The 19,204-nt window shown below is 53.2% G+C and overlaps 1 protein-coding gene across 5 annotated transcripts; it reads left to right on the forward strand.

Annotated features, from left to right (window-relative positions):
* Window positions 1–738: 738 nt before the first annotated feature.
* On the forward strand, window positions 739–19,198 carry AIFM2 (AIF family member 2, ferroptosis suppressor). 5 transcript variants are annotated; one of them, XM_037029185.1, is made up of 10 exons: window positions 739–867; window positions 2,441–2,685; window positions 8,123–8,312; window positions 8,660–8,775; window positions 12,056–12,175; window positions 12,969–13,061; window positions 14,398–14,506; window positions 15,693–15,845; window positions 16,932–17,132; window positions 17,539–19,198. In XM_037029185.1, exons 3-10 carry the CDS (start codon window positions 8,135–8,137, stop codon window positions 17,688–17,690), a joined length of 1,122 nt encoding a protein of 373 aa, XP_036885080.1. In that variant the 5' UTR covers window positions 739–867; window positions 2,441–2,685; window positions 8,123–8,134; the 3' UTR covers window positions 17,691–19,198. The 5 variants fall into 5 exon arrangements, with proteins under 5 accessions (XP_036885080.1, XP_036885082.1, XP_036885081.1 ...); XM_037029187.1 differs by having other exon boundaries at window positions 2,498–2,685; XM_037029186.1 differs by lacking the exon at window positions 2,441–2,685 and having other exon boundaries at window positions 739–877.
* The last annotated feature ends 6 nt before the right edge of the window (window positions 19,199–19,204 follow it).

Raw genomic sequence — 19,204 nt, forward strand, 5'->3', positions numbered from 1 at the left:
AGGCGTACAGAGGCGCTCCACTGGATTTGCGGGATTATTATTTACACGCCTAAAGGCAGGAGGTTGGTGTTGGGAACAGGAAAAATAGTCTCAGCCCCAAGGAGCCTGCATCCCTAGCAAACATCCTGTAAGGTGATTGCCAACTGTTTAGTTTCAAAATTTTCCTTTCAGTTGAGTCCGATCCAACCCTGTTCCCGCGCTCTGTACGCCAATAGCTAACCGGCCACATCTGCTTCTGTGCAACGCTTGCTTGCCTGCCTCTATATAAGGACTTAGCTGTAAGCGCTGTGAGCAATTCTCGTTTGCAGCCCTCGCGGGCACTGTGTCTCTGGACACTCTGAAAGTTCACCCCTGTGCAGGTTAAACTTGGCCAATAAAGTAACATCTTTGAAACCCGAAAGTCTCCGACATTTGTTCTCACGGTTGGTGGATGCAACAGTTGGTAATCCACTGGAGGTGGCAAAGCCAGTGTCCGGGAGCCCGCCCTATTTAGTCCTGGCAGCTGCTGGCAGACAGTCGGATCAAATTTTGTACAGTAGTCCAAGGGGCTTGTGCCGGGCCCAGCAACATCTGATTTAGGATTCGTCTGTTTCACGGTTGGTGCCCTTCCCACCACCAGAGGGCAGGCGGGGACCACCAGCACCAGTCGTTCTCCCACCCCTTCCCCCCACCCTCCAGCCCCAGCGGGGTGTGGCCTGGGGCGAGTCCAAAGGTCCCAGAGTCACGTGGCCTGGACTGGCTTCCGGATGGATGCAACTCAGGCCGGCGGCCAGAGGTACATGCTGGTGGGAGGCTGCCGGAGGGCGAGGTGGCGCGCGGGCGTGCTCTCGGGATCTTTGGAACCGGACCCCAACGGCCCGCTAGGAGGTCAGTGCGCGTGAGTTGCGGCTCTGGGAGGAAGGGGCGGTCGTCTGGGACAGCGATTTTCAACCGTTTTCAACTAGAAGCACACAAACTATTAAAAATCCTGCGTCAGAACGACAACAAAAAGGTTTTCTTATCTGACAGAAACTAGGTATAAGTTTGATTCATTCACACCAGATGGCTATTTTTGTGTTGGCTGTTGTCATTTTTTTAAAATCTGACAGTCAAAGGGAAAAGAGGTCAGTGCCCCTGACTAAATAGTCAGATATTGCATGTTGTAAAAATCCTTGCAGCACGCCAATTGAAAATCGCTGGTCTAGGACCTGGGCCTTGGGGCTGTGCCACCTCAGTTCCCCCAAAAGGGAACAGAAAGGGAACTTTACTCTCTGGGAGGGTAAACTCTCACAGAGAGTTTACGGCAAACTCTTCCCGTGCCCACTACCCCAAGTTATGGCTAAGTCTTACCAGGTAAGATGGGCTCCCTCATACACCCCCCCCACTCCCACCCCTCCCCAGCCCCAGGGGTCACCGCTGGTTGGCAGCTGAAGCTGATGTCCCAGGGAAGTAGGAAACCTCTGTCTCTAGAAGAGAAATACCCAGGTTACTCCGAGCTCACAGGCTCTGGGTTGCACTAGGAAGTCCACTTTTCTCCACGAAGCCCCAGGTTCTGCAGGGATAGAGGCCAGCAGGTGCTGAACTAACTCTGACAGGGCTGGGGGAGCCCAGGACCCCTGAAATCCACCAGGAGCTGCTTGTAGTGGGTGATGGGAGGATGCTTTCCTTCCAGCAGTGCCCACTAATCATACTGCATCTTCCCCTTCAACAGTGGTCCCTGTGTCGACCTCTGGACGTCCTGAGAGAGTGGGGAGAGGAGTGGCAGTTGGGCGCTGATTATCTCACAGGACACCAGGCATGGCAGAGAGGGTCCAACAAGTTTGGGGAGGGTGTGTAATCTGTTCAATGGTCACTTGTAAACTATGCAAATGTCAAGGAGGCCAGCTTGGGTTTTAGTGTTTGTGTGTGTGCTCAAGAATGCACGTGTGCAAGCCCCACACTCTCAGACCCCACCCACACTTGCCCCAGCATCACTGTGTACCCCAAATCTGGAGGGCCTCCCTTGTGGGGGGAGACTGCTACTCAGTTGGGCTGGCCTTGTTTGGGCCTACCCAGAGCTAAGTGGTGCAGCTGACCAGGGCTGGTGTACACCAGGCCAGTGTGGTCTTTGGGTGGTGGTGAGAGAAGAAAGCAGGAGCCAGACACAGGAGGTGAGCAGACCATGGGGGTGTTACGGGAACCACAAAGTGACCAGGTCCCAGGAGGAGGTACGAGTTTTGTGGCCTGGGTTTTTGTACAAGGAGCACATGTAACACTGGAGTGAGCCTGTCTGCCCAGAGCTGCCCTCTTCTAGGGCATGAAATGATAGCCCCTTGTTAAACTTTGAGTCCCTTTCAGAAATTGGTCTTTTTGGGTTATATTTACCCCATGTATTCCCAGGGGAATTGGCCATGGACTGCCCACTCTCAACCTGTCCTCTGGTGTCCAGTGAGAGATGCTGAGGGCCTCTCTCCCTCTCCAGGTGAATAGGGGACATTTGTGGTTCTCAGAGTCACACTCTACTGGCCCTCTCATCCAGGATGGCCACTCTGGAGACAGGGCTGTAGAGATCCACCCTGGGCATCATCAGCGAAGACTCAGAAAGCTGCGCCTTGTATTCATAGTTTCGGTGAAGCAATCCTGGACTGTGTCTGCATTGCTCTGAGTCCACGTGGTTCCTGCTGTATGTCTTCTGAGGCATAACCTCTCTACAACTTTGGCATAAATGTAACTTCCTTGTTTTTCAGTAGATTCCTAAAAGCCTCTGTCTGTTTTATTGCAGAAGAATCCCCCAGGGTTCAGGCTGGGTGTCTGTGGTAAAGAAAACAGGATTTACTAAGGAAATTTCAGTGCAAACCAGATCTGTGTGTGTGTGTTGTGGGGAGGAGGGCCAGAGGTAAATTTCCTTGGGCGTGCTGGACAGTTAGGATTTGTTCTGTCGGACCTTCTTTTATGCTAACCTTTCTAAACCTGGGCAGATTAGTTCAGGTCCTAGGTGCTTTCTCTCTTGGCTAATGTTCAGTTCAAAGTCAGTGATATGTTTGGCAGTTTCTCAAAAAGTTAAACCCAGAGTTACCATAGGACTGAGCAGTTCCACTCCTGGGTATGTGCTTAAGAGAATTAAAAACGTGTTTACAGAAAAACTTGTGCACAGACGTTCATAGCAGCATTATTCACAATAGCCAAAAGATGAAAACAATCCAAATGTCCATCAGCTGATGGATGGCTAAACACAATGTGGCCTAGCCGCCCAATGGAGTGTTACTCAGTCATAAAAAGGGAGGAAATAGCGACACATGGGAAAGCTGGAATGAATTTTGAAAACATTATGCCCAGGGAAAGAAACCGGGCAGGAAGGCGGGAGAGGTGTGGAATGGGCGCATCTGCAGCCACAGAGAGATGAGCCGTTAGCCAGGGGCTGTAGGGAGGAGGGATGGGGTTGGACGGCTAATGGGTGTGTTTGTGTTTTTGTTTCCTTCAGGATGATGAAAATGTTCTGGTGTTAAGTCACGGTGATGGTTGCACAACTTTATGAGTGTACTAGGAGCCACTGAGTTGTACATTTTAAAATAGTGAATTTTATATGAATAACATTTCAATTAAAAAATTAGATGGTAGCAGGCCTGCCCTGCTACAGCTTTATTATTTTTGTAAAAATGGCACACTTGTTTAAAAATATTCAAACAATTTTTTAAAAGCCCAAAGAACAAAGTAAAAACATTATCTGGGACCACTATGAGACCAAATCTGGGACCACATTTCAGTTGAGGACGTGGGTCTCTCAGACTCTGAGGACTGAACTTGGGCAAGTTACTGACTTTCCAGATGGGGAGGAGAACTCACACCTGTCCCATGCAAAGACGCGGGTGAAAGCGCAATGCCTGCAGGCTGTTGTGATCATTACAGGTGTGTGTACGCATAGCTTCTGGGCACACTTGTCTGATTGCCTGGAAGAGGGTTTGGCTCTCCATGCTGTCCTAGTCTCTGATTTTTTCACGGACAAACTTTCTTTTCTTAAGGACTTTGTTGTTGTAGTTTTACGTCCAGAGCAAAACGGAGGGCAAGGTGGAGATCCTTCACGTGCCCCCGAGCTCAGACGTGCACAGCCACCTCCGTCGTCAGCGTCCCCCGCAGTGGTGCGTTGTTACAGCCAGTGAACGTGCATCCACACACTCACCGAACCATAATGTGCATTAAATTCACTCTTGGTTTTGTACATTCTGTGGGTGTGGGCAAATCATGGACACACTTTTCACGCCCATGAAAAAATCACCTACTCTAGCCTACGCCAGATGGCTCACTTGGTTGGAGTGTTGTCCTGTGCACCAAAAAGGTTGTGGGTTTGATTCCCAGTCACGGCACACACCTAGGCTACGGATTCGATCCCTGGTCGAAGTGTGTATGGGAGGCAGCTGGTCGATGTTTCTCTCTCTCTTTCTCTTCCTCTCTCTAAAATCAGTAAAACGTCCTCTGGTGAGGATTAAAAGAAAAAGAGAGTGTTGTGTAAGGGAGGCTGCTGAGGAGGAGGCGGGAATAGGCTGGGGAGCCGCCAGCCCTAGGTCCCCAAGTGGGAGTGTCAGAGGGTCAGAGGTCAGTAGAGGAGAGAAGAGCCGGTTCTAGGAGAGGCCTCAGGCAGCCTGGAGGATAAACGAATGGACCTCCCCTCTCCTCACCAGTCCCTCTGGGCCGGGTGCGCCCTCAGGCCCCAGATCCACCCCCGCAACTCCAGAGCGGCAGTTAGCCTTCACTGAGGGCGCGCGTGGTTGGGTAGGCCAGGGTTTGCTCTTTGGGGAAGCCAGTTGATCCTGGGCCCATTCACTGCCTCTCAGGCTCCGGCTAGGGCTACTGGGCTTCTTTCTTCCCCAGGAAAGGGGCCCTGTGAGGGGCCCAGGGCAGACCTGCTGGTTAGAACTGGAGAGCATGTGGGTCAGAACACTGCCTTGGTGTGACAGGCACCCTGTGTGTGCTGGCCCCTGTCACCTGCCCTTCTGGTAAAACCCACCTTGTCCCTTGAGCTCATTCTTTTCTGCCCCTGGACTTCGTGGTCCAAGCTGTTCCTTCTGTGGAGAAGGTCTCTGGCCCAGCTATTTTCTAAGGTCCAGTGGCAGTTGTTGAGCTTCCCTGGGTGGGCCAGTGTGATCCGACCCATAGTAGATGCCCTCTCTTGGGCCTGTGCCCAGCAGCTTGGAAGCAGAGCTCCTCAGGAGTTTCCCTGACCTCGCTGGTTGCTAGACCCAAGTGCAGGTTGGCCCAGAGGGAGCTGTGCCGAAGGGGGCAGGTGAAGGTACCCCTCACACAGCTGCCCCATGGTCTGCCACACTCCCAGGCTCTGCTCAGCTACAGGCTTTGACCCCTGACCTCTGGCTGGGGCCCAGGGCCTCTTGGGTTTTAGCTCCCAGGAGGCATTCTCCTTCTGGCCCAGTTGGAGACTCAGCCTGCGGACCACTCAGGGGGTCGCCTCTGGACAACCTTTCTGAGGGCCTGGGGTGGCGAAGGCGGTACTGCCTGCTGGGGACTTGTCGTGGCCCCAGCCCTGCTGAGGGCTGTGTCCTCATCTGGAAATGGGTAGAATGCACGTGCCCAGATGAATTGGGGACCATTTAGTCAGTGAGGAACAAAGGTAAACCCCCTTCAGCCTGCTCTGCCTCCCTCACCAGCTTCTCCCTCCCCCAGGGGAGAGTTAGGCGGTAGGCACTGGAACACCAAGAACGGTACCTGGAGGTCCAACCATAAGCCACCCCCATAACTGTGGGGACCACCTTGGGGCCACCGTGTCTTGGAAACCTATGTGTCCAGGGACACCTTAGGGTGTCCCCTCCCATTACAAGGGGTAAATGGAGACCCAGAGAGGGGAGGGCTTGTGCCCCAGGCCATGCAGACGGTGCAGGACAGAGTGGTGGTCTTCCAGCAGCTCCCGGTGCTGCCAGGAGGGCCCCAGGTGGGCTGGAACGTGCTTCCGCATCAAGCCCCTGGGCAGCTTGCTGTCTGACCTTCAAGGTTGGCCCGACTCCACTCCCTCCTTCCTTGCCATCCCCTGCCATGCCCACTGTGAGCCTCCCCTCCCTGAAGCCCACCACAGCTGTTGGGCTTCTCTTGTCTTCTGTGCAGTGTGAGCTTTGCTTCTTCCTGTAGTTTCTCCCCTAGGTCACCTGGTTTATTTCTGCCTCTCCTTAGAGCCCAGCACAGGCAAGAAGGAGGTTGGGTGGCCTGTCGCCTCTAGGCAGCATCTCCCAGCAAACCCTCACTGCTCACAGGACCTCAGCTGCGGCGAGACTGCTGCTCAGCTGGCTGCTCCCACCGTGGAGCCCTGAGGCCCTGGCCATGAGTGTCCTTCTCAGAGGTTAAAATGGGCTGGACAAGGCCTCTGACTGCAGCCCCAGCCCCTCAGCCCTCAAAAGGGACAGACTCTGGGATGCACTGGGTGACCCAGGCCCTTTGGAGGGCACGCCTGGCAGATAGCCTCTCAGGCTCGCCGCTGGGGAGTCCAGGAAAGCTTTGCTGCCTCCTCCTTTTTCCTCTGTGCTCAGCAGTCCAGCATCTAGTGACTCAGCCCAGTGCTGTCCTCTGCCTCAGATGTCCTGCAGCTCCAGGCCAGAAGGGTTTGAATTTTAACCTCTCAGGAACTGAATCAGGTTTGCTGGGAAGTGGCCAGGCTGCACCAGTCCCTGTGTGAACCCGAGCCTGAGGCACGCTTGGCCAGCAGGCCTGGTCCTGTGGGCTCTGCAGACACTTAATGGCAGTGGCAGCTGGCCTGTCCCTGGCGTCAAGCAGGACTTGCTCCCCCTCCCCCAGGCCTGTGTGATCAGCATTCTCCTGAAGTCTTTCTTACCAGCAGGCATTCCTTCTCAGTCTTTAACCAGCATCGTTCCTTTTTTTTTCATTAAATACTTTCGAATTTTATTGTTGTTCAAGTACAGTCTTCTGCCTTTTCCCCCCTCCCCTACCTACCACCCCAGCCCTCCCCACCTCCCTCCCCTGTTTCCACCCCCTTGTTTTTGTCCATGTGTCCTTTATAATTGTTCCTATAAACCCCCTTCACCCTTTCCCCCCATTATTCCCTCCCCTCTCCCCTCTGGTTACTGTCAGTTTGTTCTTAATTTCAATGTCTTTGGTTATATTTTGCTTGCTTGTTTGTTTTGTTGAAGGTAAGATCATACGGTATTTGTCCCTCACCACCTGGCTTATTTCATTTAGCATAATGCTCTCCAGTTTCATCCATGCTGTTGCAAAGGATAGGAGCTCCTTTCTGCTGCATAGAATTCCATTGTGTAAATGTACCATGGTTTTTTTGATCCACTCATTTACTGATGGGCATTTAGGTTGCTACCAGTACCATTTCTTTTCGCAGCAGATGTTTCTTCTTTCCCTGTGCCTCCTGGGGGGTGTCACCCAGCAGTCCCCGTGTGCCTCCAGGCCCCCAGGAATGCTCAGGGGAATGGCCTGCCCCCTGTAGGCCTCTCCTCCCCACCCCACTTCCAGGCCCTTGGTCACACCGCACCCTATTTTTCAGGTGCATTGTCGTAACCTCTCAGTTGATCTTAGACCTGGGGCTCAAGCTGGTGACTCGTGAGTGGGCAGAATCTGGTCTTGGTGTTTGTGTAGGGTGGGGCTTAAAGAATTGTTTCCGTTCCTTTGATGTGGCCTGTGCTTGCTGTTCACCACACCGGTGCCCACCGTTTCTGTTACTGTGCCCCTGGCCAGCTTCCCACTGGGCGCTTGACAAGGGCAGGGACCAGTCTGTCTGTCTGTCTGTTTCTGACCATGGATCTATGGCACAGGGCACTTCAAGGAGCAGGAGCTCTTTAAGTTATACAGGTGAGTGAGCAAATATACTGAGTGGGAGAAAAGTGCAGAACGGTTTAATGTGCACAGAAATAATCATGAGTGCAGGCACGCAGGATCTCACTGGGAGGGTCCATAGGATGGACTTGGCAACAGCGGAGGCCTTGGAGGTTAGAACTAGGTGGTTGGCAATGGGATGAGTTACGGTACTTCTGTGTTTTTTTGGCATCCAGATTTTACAGTTAAAATCTTGATAGATGATTATGAAATGAAAAGGGCCAAGTCTTGGCATGTGAGGCCTTTCTCGCTGTGGGCTCACCTCTGCCCTCCCAGCCTTGTGCCCCCTCTAACTCTGCTGCGGTCTCTCCTTCTGTCCCTGCAGTGCGGGTTCGAGATGGGCTCGCAGGTGTCCACGGACGTGAAAGGTGTGCATGTGGTGATCGTGGGCGGGGGCTTCGGCGGGATTGCAGCCGCCAGCCAGCTGCAGACGCAGAATGTCCCCTTCACGCTGGTGGACACCAAGGACTCCTTCCACCACAACGTGGCAGCCCTCCGGGCCTCCGTGGAGAGCGGTAATGGGCTCTTTCCGGGGCTTTCCTGCTGGGAGTAGTCTTCACACTCTGCGGGCCTGGGTTGGTTTTCTCGACTTAGGGTCAGGTGCCTAAACTCTACCACCAGACAAATTCTGGAGAATCTTAAGCAGCTACCATACCAAGGCCCCAGAAGTAAGAGCTTCCCTGAGGGCTCGAGGCCCAGTCTGGCACCTTAGGGGTGGTGGGTGTCCTGGGTATACCACTGGCCCAGTTGTTTGGCCAAAGGAACCCCTGCTGGTGTGCAGCTCAGGAGAGGGTCTGAGTTATTCTGGCCCCCATGGGCCACCCAGTTTTACACTGTGACCTCCTTTGTGTCCACCCCCCAGGGTTTGCCAAAAAGACGTTTATCCCCTACTCGGTGAGCTACAAGGAAAGCTTTCGGCAGGGCCTGGTGGTTGAGATCGACCTAACAAATCAGACGGTGCTGCTGGAGGATGGCCAGGTGAGCAGGGGCTGAGCCGTGCCTTAGCTGGCTTCAGGAGACCCCCGGAGGATGGGCTGGTGGCGGGAGGAGACCCGGCGCCAGGCACAAAGCAGCTTCCTCACGTGCAGAGGCCTGACTGCAGTGGCCGCAGGAGTGTGGTGCAGACACGCTTGAGCCTTTGCTGCATGTGGGGCACTGTCTGAAGCCTCGCGTGTTCTCGATGGATGTGCACGCGACTCCACGAGGCAGGGCGGGTGGTGGTGCAGCCCCTTTCGCTGAGAGGGTAAGTGGCTGGCCTGAGCTCCCACAGCTGGGAAGACACTCAGCTGTGATTTGGGCTCCAGCAGTTTCGCTTCAGAGCCCACGCCCTGAAAGACTGTCCCAGCCCAGCCCTAGGCCCTGCAGCCAATGCGGAGTCAAAGGGTAGGCACACACTCCAGGTCCTTGTGCTGGGAAGTCGTGGGGGCGGGGCTTTCTTCACTCCTTTCCGCGTTCCTCAGCCCTGGTACAGAACACAGTACCTGGTGCATACCTGCAGTGATGTGAACCCCATCCGTGAGCTGCCACCAGCTGGCTCATCCTGCTGAGGGTCCCCTCCAGCCTTGCCTTCCACATTGTTCAAAGCTGGGGGGGAACTGGAAAAAGAGGACACAATTTCTGTCCTCAGTGAGTATGTGATGTAGTGGGATTCGATCCCCCTTCAGTTAGTTTTAAGGTTGGGGAAACTCTCGGTTGGAAAGACTACCAAGTCTCCTTGTTTTGTGGTTTCTGGCCAGACTTTTCAGAGCCCTGGAAGGGTCCATGGCGGCAGCTCAGCCTCCATGGGGGCTGAGTGGGACACCCACCTCCTGTCCCTCCCCACTCAGAGCAGCACTGGTTTGTCAACCGTGTATATTTAGGCTCCAAACAGGATCCTCCACCCTTCTTCCTTCCTTTTCTGTTTCTGTGGGCACAGGGCATAGTTTCTTCTAAAAACACTAGGACAGTCTAGAACTTCCGGCCAAGATGGAGGCATGGGTAGACACACTGTGCCTCCTTGCATAACCAAAATTAGGACAACAAAGATTTAGAAACAAAAAACAACCAGAACTGACAGAAAATTGAACTGTATGGAAGTCAGACAACCAAGGAGTTAAAATAGACACATTCATCCAGACTGGTAGGAGGGGCAGAGAAGGGTCATGGCAAAAAAAGCGGTGCCTTGCGGACCCCGGGCGTGCAAGATGGCAGTGGGCGGACCCTGGGCATGCAGGCAGTGGCAGACCCCGGGCATGGGGTGGCAATGGGCAGACCCAGCGAGGCGTGCAAGGTGGCTGGCTAACCTGGCAGTCCCACATTTGCATGCAGATAAACCAGGCAAAACTGGGGAGTGAGACAGACCACGCAACCCAGGGCTCCACTGCAGGGAAATAAAGCCTTAAAACACAGATTGAAAACACCTCTGGGGGTTGAGGTGCTGTAAGAGACTCCCAGCCTCACAGGAGAGTTTGTTGGAGAGACCCATGGGGTCCTAGAACGTACACAAGCGCACCCACCCAAGAATCAGCACCAGAAGGGCCCACTTTGTGAGTAGTGGTGGAAGGGACTGAAATCTGGCAGACAGAGGAGCGACACCATTGTTCCCTCTCAGACCCCACTCCCACATACAGCGTCACAACCCAGCGACGTGGGTTGACCCACCCTGGTGAAGACCTAAGGTCCCGCCCCTCACTGTGTAATAGGATCGTCAAGCCAAAAAAAAAAAAAAAGCCCAAATGGAAGAACAGATCAAAGTTCCAAAAGAAATACAACTAAGCAACAGAGATAGCCAACCTATCAGATGCATAGTTCAAAACACTGGTGATCAGGATGCTCACAGAATTTGTTGAATTTGGTTGCAAATTAGGTAAGATGAAGACTACACTAAGTGAAATAAAGGAAAATGTACAGGGAACCAAATGTACTGGGACTCAAATAGATGGAGTGGACCAGAAAGAAGAAAGAAACATCCAGTCAGAAAAGAATGAATAAACAAGAATTCAAAAAAATGAGGAGAGGCTTAGGAACCTCCAGGACATTAAATGCTCCAACATCCAAATTATAGGGGTACCAGAAGGAAGAGGAACAGCCACAAGTGGAAAAATTATTTGAACAAATAACAAAGGAGAACTTCCCCAGTCTGGCAAAGGCAATAGACTTCCAGGAAGTCCAGGAAGCTCAGAGAGTCCCAAAGCTCAGAAGTTGACCCAAGCTCAGAGAGTGCCAAAGAAGTTGACCCAAGGAGGAACACACCAAAGCACATAATAATTACATTAGCCAAGATTAAAATGAAAGAGAGAATCCTAGAAGCAGCAAGAGATAAGGGGACAGTCACCTACAAAGGAGTTCCCATCAGACTGTCATCTTGGTTTCTCAAAAGAGACCTTACAGGCAAGAAGGGGCTGGAAAGTATTCCAAGTCATGAAAAGCAAGGACCTACATCCAAGATTACTCTATCCATACTCTGGTAATCTCTTCAGATCGTATAAATCTTTTGCCTTTTACCAAGATTACTCTATCCAGCAAAGCTTTCATTTAGAATGGAAGGGCAGATAAAGTGCTTCTCAGATAAGGTCAAGTTTAAGGAGTTCATCATCACCAAGCCCTTATTATATGAAATATTAAAGGGAATTATCTAAGAAAAAAGATAAAAAACATGAACAATATGAACAAAAAAAAGACAGCATACTCACAATTATTAGCAACCACACCTAAAACAAAAGCAAACCAAGCAAACAACTAGAACAGGAACAGAATGATGGAAATGGAGATCACGTGGAGGGTTAGCAACAGGGGAGTGGGAAGAGAAAGGGGGGAAAAGGTACAGAGAATAGGTAGCATAGACGGTAGGTAGAAAATAGACAGGGGGAGGGGGGGAAATGGGACAACCGTAATAGCATAATCAATAAAATATATTTTAAAAAATAAAATAAAACACTAGGACAGTCTAGATTAATTCTGTATCGGAAGCTGGAACCCTGCTTATTCCCCACGAGCAGTTGCTTGCCTACCTATCCCCCACCCACCCGCCCACTGTGGGACGCTTGCCCATCTTATTTCCATATTGGGTGGCTCCAGCGTGGGGTGAGAGCTGCCTCCTTGGGTATTATGGGGTTCTAGTGCCACCCCTTGGCGTAGCCATGTGATGGTTCTGCTCCCTTCGAGGAGGGCTGCCTCAGAATGCCCAGGGGCCCCACCACCATGCTCCTTGCCCCGTGGGCCTGGCGTTGGGTGAAGAACCCAGGCCCGCCCTCATGTTGCTTTCCTTTGCCCCTCGCAGGTGCTGCCCTTCTCACATCTCATCCTGGCCACTGGCAGCACTGGGCCCTTCCCCGGCAAGTTGAACCGGGCTTCCAGCCAGCAGGACGCCATTCAGGCCTATGAGGACATGGTGCAGCAGGCAAGCTGCCCCGTCCGGGCCAGGGCAGTGAGGGCGGGGAAGGTGGCCCCCCAGAGAGCAACACAGCTGTGGGGACACTTGGAGCCGCAGCAGGGAGGCCCTAGCAGGTGTCCAGGGGTGTGACAGTGGCTGTAAAGATGGAGCGTTGTTAGAGACTCCTGGGAGGAGACCTTTGGATCTGTTGTCAAAGCCTGGGTCTCAGCACCCAGGCCTGTTCACACACAGATGGGTGAGTCCCCAGCTCCTCCCTCTTGGGGGTCCTGGGTGCCCCAGGCCTTGTGATCTGTAGCACAGGCTGGGACCCATGACCTCAGCCAGCTCTCACAGCCATCCTGACCTAAGCGGGGCTGGGACAGGTCTGTCCCCACTGAGCTGGTGAGGAGCCGAGGCCCAGAGAAGGGTCTGAGGTGAGCGCTGCTACATGAGTAAGCCAGGTCCTTCCCTCCTTGCAAAGCTCCCGAGAAGCGAGAAGCGGGGAGATCATGTTAGTGTAGAGGTCAGGAGCCTGGCTTGGAGCTCAGACAGACCTGGGCCGTGGTCATCTGTAGGGGGCGGGCGGCAATACTGGCCTCGTGCGGCTGCCGTGAGAGTCAGGTGAGAGTGTGCGGGGGGGGGGTGGGGGGGGGCCCAGCGGGAGCCAGGCCCAGGGAAGCACATTTGGAGCCCAGGTTTGGAACGAGTTCTTTACTCTTTTTTGACAAGGACCTCCCCCGCCCCCCACTCCCCCGCCCAGTGCGAACCCATGAGGTGGTGTGAATGCGAGTGTGTGTTTTTACCTTTGCCTCTGCTCCAGGTCCAGCGCTCGAAGTCTGTCGTGGTGGTGGGCGGAGGCTCTGCGGGAGTGGAGATGGCGGCGGAGATCAAAACGGAATACCCCGAGAAAGAGGTGTGCGAGCGGCCTTGGCCTTGAGCTCTCCGTGGTCGGCCTCTTTCTGTGTTGTACAAGGAGTCAGGAGTTTCCTTGCACATGGCCTTGGAGGTGGAGCTCCCTTAATATAAAGTGGGAGCCTGTGGTTTCCACCTCCTGCTGTCTGCTCTGAGGGTCTCCTATAGCCCCTTTCTGCTGGGAATTTTTCTGGAGCTCTGGGGTGTGTCCTAGTTCAGTGAGGACTCCTGCCTTCTGGACCTACCAGGGGGATGAAGCTCAGGGGAGACAACTTACAAAAGAGTACCTCCCGTGTCCCCTTCGGGGTCCCAGCTTTGTGATCTGAACATAGACTTTGCCGCTTTTTGCTGACAACTAGCTTGGTCAAAGCCTTGGGCAGCAGTGACTTTTGGTCTTGAAGAGACTGTAGTCCTTGCCCTGGACAGCCACACGGGGGAGCCCCTCACGGCCTCCTCTGAGCAACTCAAGGAGCCTCTGGCTGGTTCTTCTCCCTGGGGAAAGGCAGGTTGGTTTCCAGAAGTGAGATCAATGTGGGCTAATTTAATTACACAGCTGTTCTATGACGAATTGTTGGAAATTATTATGAGTAACTGATGTATTATAAGAGTTCATTAATTTTGATTTATGGGGTAAAGGCCAGTCTGAAGTAGGAAGTAACTCAGTGTAACTCCGTATGTTGATAGTCAGCAGACAAATAATAGTAATAGCAGCCACTGTGCTGAGTCACGTGCCATACACACCCTCTCGTTTCATCATTACAAAACTTCCGAGTGGGACTGTGGCCCCGTCTTACTGAGTTGTCAGGCCCTGTCCCAGGATCCGAGATGGGATTTCAACCCAGGCGGCCTGGTCTCTAAGGCCCAGCGTTGGACACCATTGCAGGCTGCCCCCACTGCCCGGCGCCACCCCAGACAGTGAGCAGGCATGCCTGGGAGTGCCAACGTTGGAGCCAGCTTTGATGCGAACGTCAGCCTGCCTTACAATTGGAATGTCAGTGTTTACATAAAGGCTATAATCATAAGTGCCCACGATGCCTGAAAATGATTCTCCATGTGGTGCTCAGTGTGGACTGTGGAGCACGGGCACATCCTGAGAGAGTCCTAGACCGGGAGACGTGGGCCCAGCCCCGCTTGCCCGTAGCTGGTTCCAGTGTGGGCAGTTGTTCACTTGCACCTCTGTCCCCGAACCTGTAAGCTCGGGGCAGGGGAGGAGGTGGGGGAGACAGACTGACGTGTTTTTCAGCTGCTGCTTTCGAGCAGAAGACTGAAGGAAAGAAGTGACTCCTGAAGGAAAGAGTCAGTGACTCCTTCTCTCTCGTGTGGTGGTTTGTCCCCAGGTCGCTCTTATTCACTCCAAGGTGGCCCTAGCTGACAAGGAGCTCCTGCCCTGTGTCCGGCAGGAAGTGAAGGAGATCCTGCTCCAGAAGGGTGTACAGCTGCTGCTGAGTACGTGCCAGTCCCCTCCGGCCCTGCCCCCTCCCTGCCTGAGTGGGACTGGGCTCAGAGGCTTGGTCACTGCCCCCTCAGAGCATGAGGGTGGCCTTGCTCTCTCTGTGTCCCCGGGCTGAACATCAGAACCCCGTCTGAGCCCTGGTGTCCAGTTGGAGGCTAAGTGTGTCCTCAAGCAGGACAGAGGTCCTAGTACTTACAGGATTTCCATGTCACGGAGGCAGCACTGTCCTGGCTATTGCTTTGGACAGAGTGTAGGTGGCATCTAGTTGTTGAATGACTTAAAAAAAAACCCACCTAAAGGATTTGACCTGAATTACAACATCTCTGTGGTGGAGGCTAAGTGTGTCCTCAAGCAGGACAGAGGTCCTAGTACTTATAGGATTTCCATGTCACGGAGGCAGCACTGTCCTGGCTATTGCTTTGGACAGAGTGTAGGTGGCATCTAGTTGTTGAATGACTTAAAAAAAAACCCACCTAAAGGATTTGACCTGAATTACAACATCTCTGTGGTGGAAAGAATAGGTTTGTTTGGTTTGTGTTTTCGGGGTGGTGAGGAGTGTGGCTTTTGTCCAGAGCACAAGGGAAGAGAACCATCTGGCATGTTAGAGAGCGGGGCTCTGGCTCCGCTGGTGTCCCCCACACTTCATGGGGCTCAGCCTCTGCTTTTTCAGGGAGCAGTGGGGGTCTACTCTGAAAGCTCATCCTGGCTCTTGGTCTCCTTGTACCTGGCTCTGCGGACTCTGGGAACCTTTCCTTTTAGCCAGCGAGGAGAGCAGGCTGGCTTCCTGACTTGCCTTGCCTCACCTTTGTCAGTGTGCCTGGGGCTTGTCCCGCCTGGTCAGGCTGGCAGAGCTGAGTCAGGGAGGCATGCAAGAGGTGTTCCTCAAATAGCTTTTCCCTGAACTTCTTGGGAAACTCAGCCTCAAACTGCTTCTTGAACTTTCCTCTCATTGGGTCCCTTGGGGCCCAGTGTCCAGATTGTGCTTCTTGGGGCAGCGGATGGGCTGGGAGAAGAGCAGGGAGGAAAGTGGGGAGTGGAGTCATTGCCTAGCTGGGCCACAGCGTCCTGGCCTTTTCTGGGGCCTTTGGGGGTCTCCAGCCTTCCCCAGGTCAGCCTTGGCTGGGACCCCAGCCTTGTCTGCCCTCTGCCAGCCCCCTGGTCACAGACCTCCCTTGACAGGTGAGCGCGTGTGCAACCTGGAGAAACTGCCTCTCAACGAGTATCAAGAATACATCAATGTTCAGACGGACAAAGGCACAGAGCTGGCCACCAACCTGGTGATTGTCTGCAATGGTATCAAGGTCAACAGCTCTGCCTACCACAGTGCATTTGGTAAGCAGGAGGCCACGCCATTGTCTGTTCCCCAGGATGCCTCTTCTCTGTCCTGCCGTCCAGGAAGGCCCTTCAGGCCCCTTCCCGAGGAATAGGCACCTACTGTCCCCCTCCATCCTGGGAGCTCATTTGTCTCTTCTGAATGGTGACGCCCAGCTTTAAATTCAGTTTGGGGTTCACAGTTCCTGTCCTTTCTTCACCTGTGATGATGACTTAATCCGAGATGTCCCAAGTGACCAGAATCTTCCAAAGTTAGGGCCCGCCCCCTAGTGGTGAGAGAGGAGAACAGGTTTCAGAGGGATGAAACATCCATTTTTCTGTTCCTTTCCTTGAATCATAATGATGCAGAGGAAATTCTGTGGTCAGGCCTCTTTCTGTTCACAGGTGCGCTGCTCTCTCCAAACACTGACCCTGATGTTTGGCCACTTGAGCTTGGAATAACCATTTGTGGAGTAGGGGCCATATTGGGCCTTTGTGTTCTTAAAGCTCAGTATCGATCTATCTAGGTAACTGGAAGGTGGAGCAGGTAGGCTGATGGCTTCCGTGTGTGGGCTGGAGACTCAGTGCCTTCTTGTCAGGCCCCGTGGTTGCTGTGTCCCCAGGTCCCCCTCACTTATTCCCTAGTACCATTCCTGCAACTGAGGGTTATAATGGACAGAGACCCCAAAATTTAACACTGAATTGTCCTGATGTCATATTTCAAAGATAAACACTTAAGTGCCTTAAAATGAAACATTTATCATTTACTAAAACCCCACATTTATTTAAAAAATCTGATCCATGTTCAAAAGAAAATTCAAGACTCGGCCAAGTTGCAAACTTAAGCACTGTAAAGTAATCGTGGTAACTTAGAGAGTTATGCACAGTTCATAAAATGACACTTGCTGTCTTTCTGACAGTTTCCACCCTGGAAGAGTAACCTGCATTTGCAGGAGGAGTTCTGGGGTGGGGGCTTCAGGCAGAGATGAATGAGGCGGGGCGCTCGCCTCTGGAGGGTGTGCCTCTTGGCCAGCACCAGGGCTCCTCTTCCTGCATTCTTAACACGGCAGCTTAGGGGCTTCGTCTCTTGTTGGTTTTGCCTGGCAGATAGTCAGCTGGCCAGCGACGGCGCCCTGAGGGTGAACGAGTACCTCCAGGTGGAGGGCTACAGCCACATCTATGCCATCGGCGACTGTGCTGATGTGAAGGAGCCCAAGATGGCCTATCACGCTGGCCTCCATGCCAACATTGCTGTGACCAACATCATTAACTCCATGAAAGAGAGGCCCCTCAAGGCCTACAAGCCAGGTAAGGCAGCCCTGCGTTGGAGTGAGACACGGTGCAGCCTTTGAGATGACTGACCACTAGAACAGACTTTCAAAGCTGCTGACAGAAACACCCCATAGAACACTGCTTTTTATTTTATTTATTTATTTATATTTAGAGGGGAAGGGAAGGAGAAAGAGAGAGAAATATCAATGTATGGTTGCCTCTCATGTGTCCCCTGCCGGGACCTGGCCTGCAACCCAGGTATGTGCCCTGACTGGGAATTGAACCGCGATCCTCTGGTTCTCAGGCCCGCACTCAATTTACTGAGCTACACCAGCCAGGCCCATAGAGCATTTCAGCAGTGGGGAGTAAACACGCAGGTCTGGGGACTGCAGGCCCCCACTCGATACAGAGCCGGGTTCCAGCGTGCACCTCTGCTCCACAGGTTCACTGACGTTCCTCTTGGCCATGGGCAGGAATGATGGTGTGGGCCAGATCAGTGGCTTCTACGTGGGGCGCTTCATGGTTCGGCTGGTCAAGAGCCGGGACCTGTTCATCTCCACAAGCTGGAAAACCATGCGTCAGTCTCCACCCTGAGGAGGAGGCTGGGCGGTAGGAGAGGCACCACCGTCGCCAGCTGAATGGGTTGCTTGACAAGTGGTGCCCACCTGACAAATGCCAAAGACACTTTCTCTGGAGTAAGACGCCAGTGATGTAGTCACCAGAAACATAATTTACAGAAAACCAAAAATGAAGAGAGAGAGAGATTAAAAAGATACCCCCCTAGAGGATTCTTTCTGGGTTGGAAAGGTCTGCTGGCCATGTGCTGGCCTAGTGCTCCACACGGTGGTGGGAGGGCTGGCCAGAGGGCTGGACAAGGCTGGCCTTGTCTACCACAGGCTCCCCTTGGATGTGTATGTGCGTGCGTGTGTGTGTGCGCACATGGGCGTGGCGTTCAGAACACACACGGACAGAGCTGGGGCTCCTCATGGCTGGCAGCGTGTCTGGAAGGGCAGGAAGCGGGGACCTGCCAGGTGAGACTGGCCATTGAAGGGGATCTGCACCCCAGCTCCCCCATGGTTCAGAGGGTGGAGAAGCCCACACATCCTGCCACACTTAGGTTGTCAGTAGGACCCACTTGAAAACTCGTAGTCCCTACTGTCTTTAATCTTAGTGAAATTGTCTGCATTTCCATTTTTAGATCCTGATTATATACCATAGGTTACATTTACAAAGAAGGAGATAAAAAAATCTCCCTCTTGGTTAGTCCGTTGTGACGGAGTCTTTACAGAGCTCAGAGAAGTGAAGACTGGAGCTGGGCCTGCCCACCGTGGGAGGAAGGGCAGCTGAGCTCTTGTGACCTTCAGGCTGGTTGCCGTCTGGTTCACATTCAGGGAGCAGACGGGGGCTTCTGCGGTGACCCCCTGTGCCTGCAGGCTGCTGTCGTGGGCAGATTTCTAAGTGACAAAACTCTGATGCTGGGGGACCCTTGGTGGTTTTGTGCTTCTGGTTTCTTGGCCAACCCTGATGCCATTTACCTGGAGACCCAGCCGTGGGGCAATAATGCCTGCCACCAACTCTGTTAAGGTATATAAATGACTCCTCTATTTGGGACAGACCTTCCAGTCCGGGGGAGCCTGTACTGGACCACATGAAGTTAAGTCTCTGCCACTCGAGTGGTTGATGAATTCATCTGAATACACTTGGCTTCTGTCCTGCCCGCCTGCCCCTCCCTGCCTTCTTTTGATGGTGGCCTCTGGATACTTGGCCATGGTCCTTGGACACCAGTCTCACTGGGGTTCTCAGCCCATCCCAGTGGGGCTGTGGCCGGGGCCCGAGCAGGACGTGTGTCTCTCCCAAAGCATGGCAGTCCCTCTGGAGCTTCGCCCAGGGCTGCGTTCCTGTGGACCAGGGCCAACCAGGCCCCGCCTCTGCCTGAGAAACAGGCCACTTTGTGCTGTTTGACCTGGGGCGTCGCGTGGCGGGACTCTCGGCTGGTGAGAGACAGGCCTTGTTCTATTTATAACATTCTAGATGTGTCCACCCATAGGGACAGGTTTCCAAACTGACGAAAATGTTGCAATAAAAGAATATGTAGTAAGAAAGACACT

Source organism: Sturnira hondurensis, unplaced genomic scaffold (assembly GCF_014824575.4).
Source record: "Sturnira hondurensis isolate 20B ecotype Veracruz unplaced genomic scaffold, ASM1482457v3 Scaffold0020237, whole genome shotgun sequence".
NCBI classification, from domain to species: Eukaryota; Metazoa; Chordata; class Mammalia; order Chiroptera; family Phyllostomidae; genus Sturnira; species Sturnira hondurensis.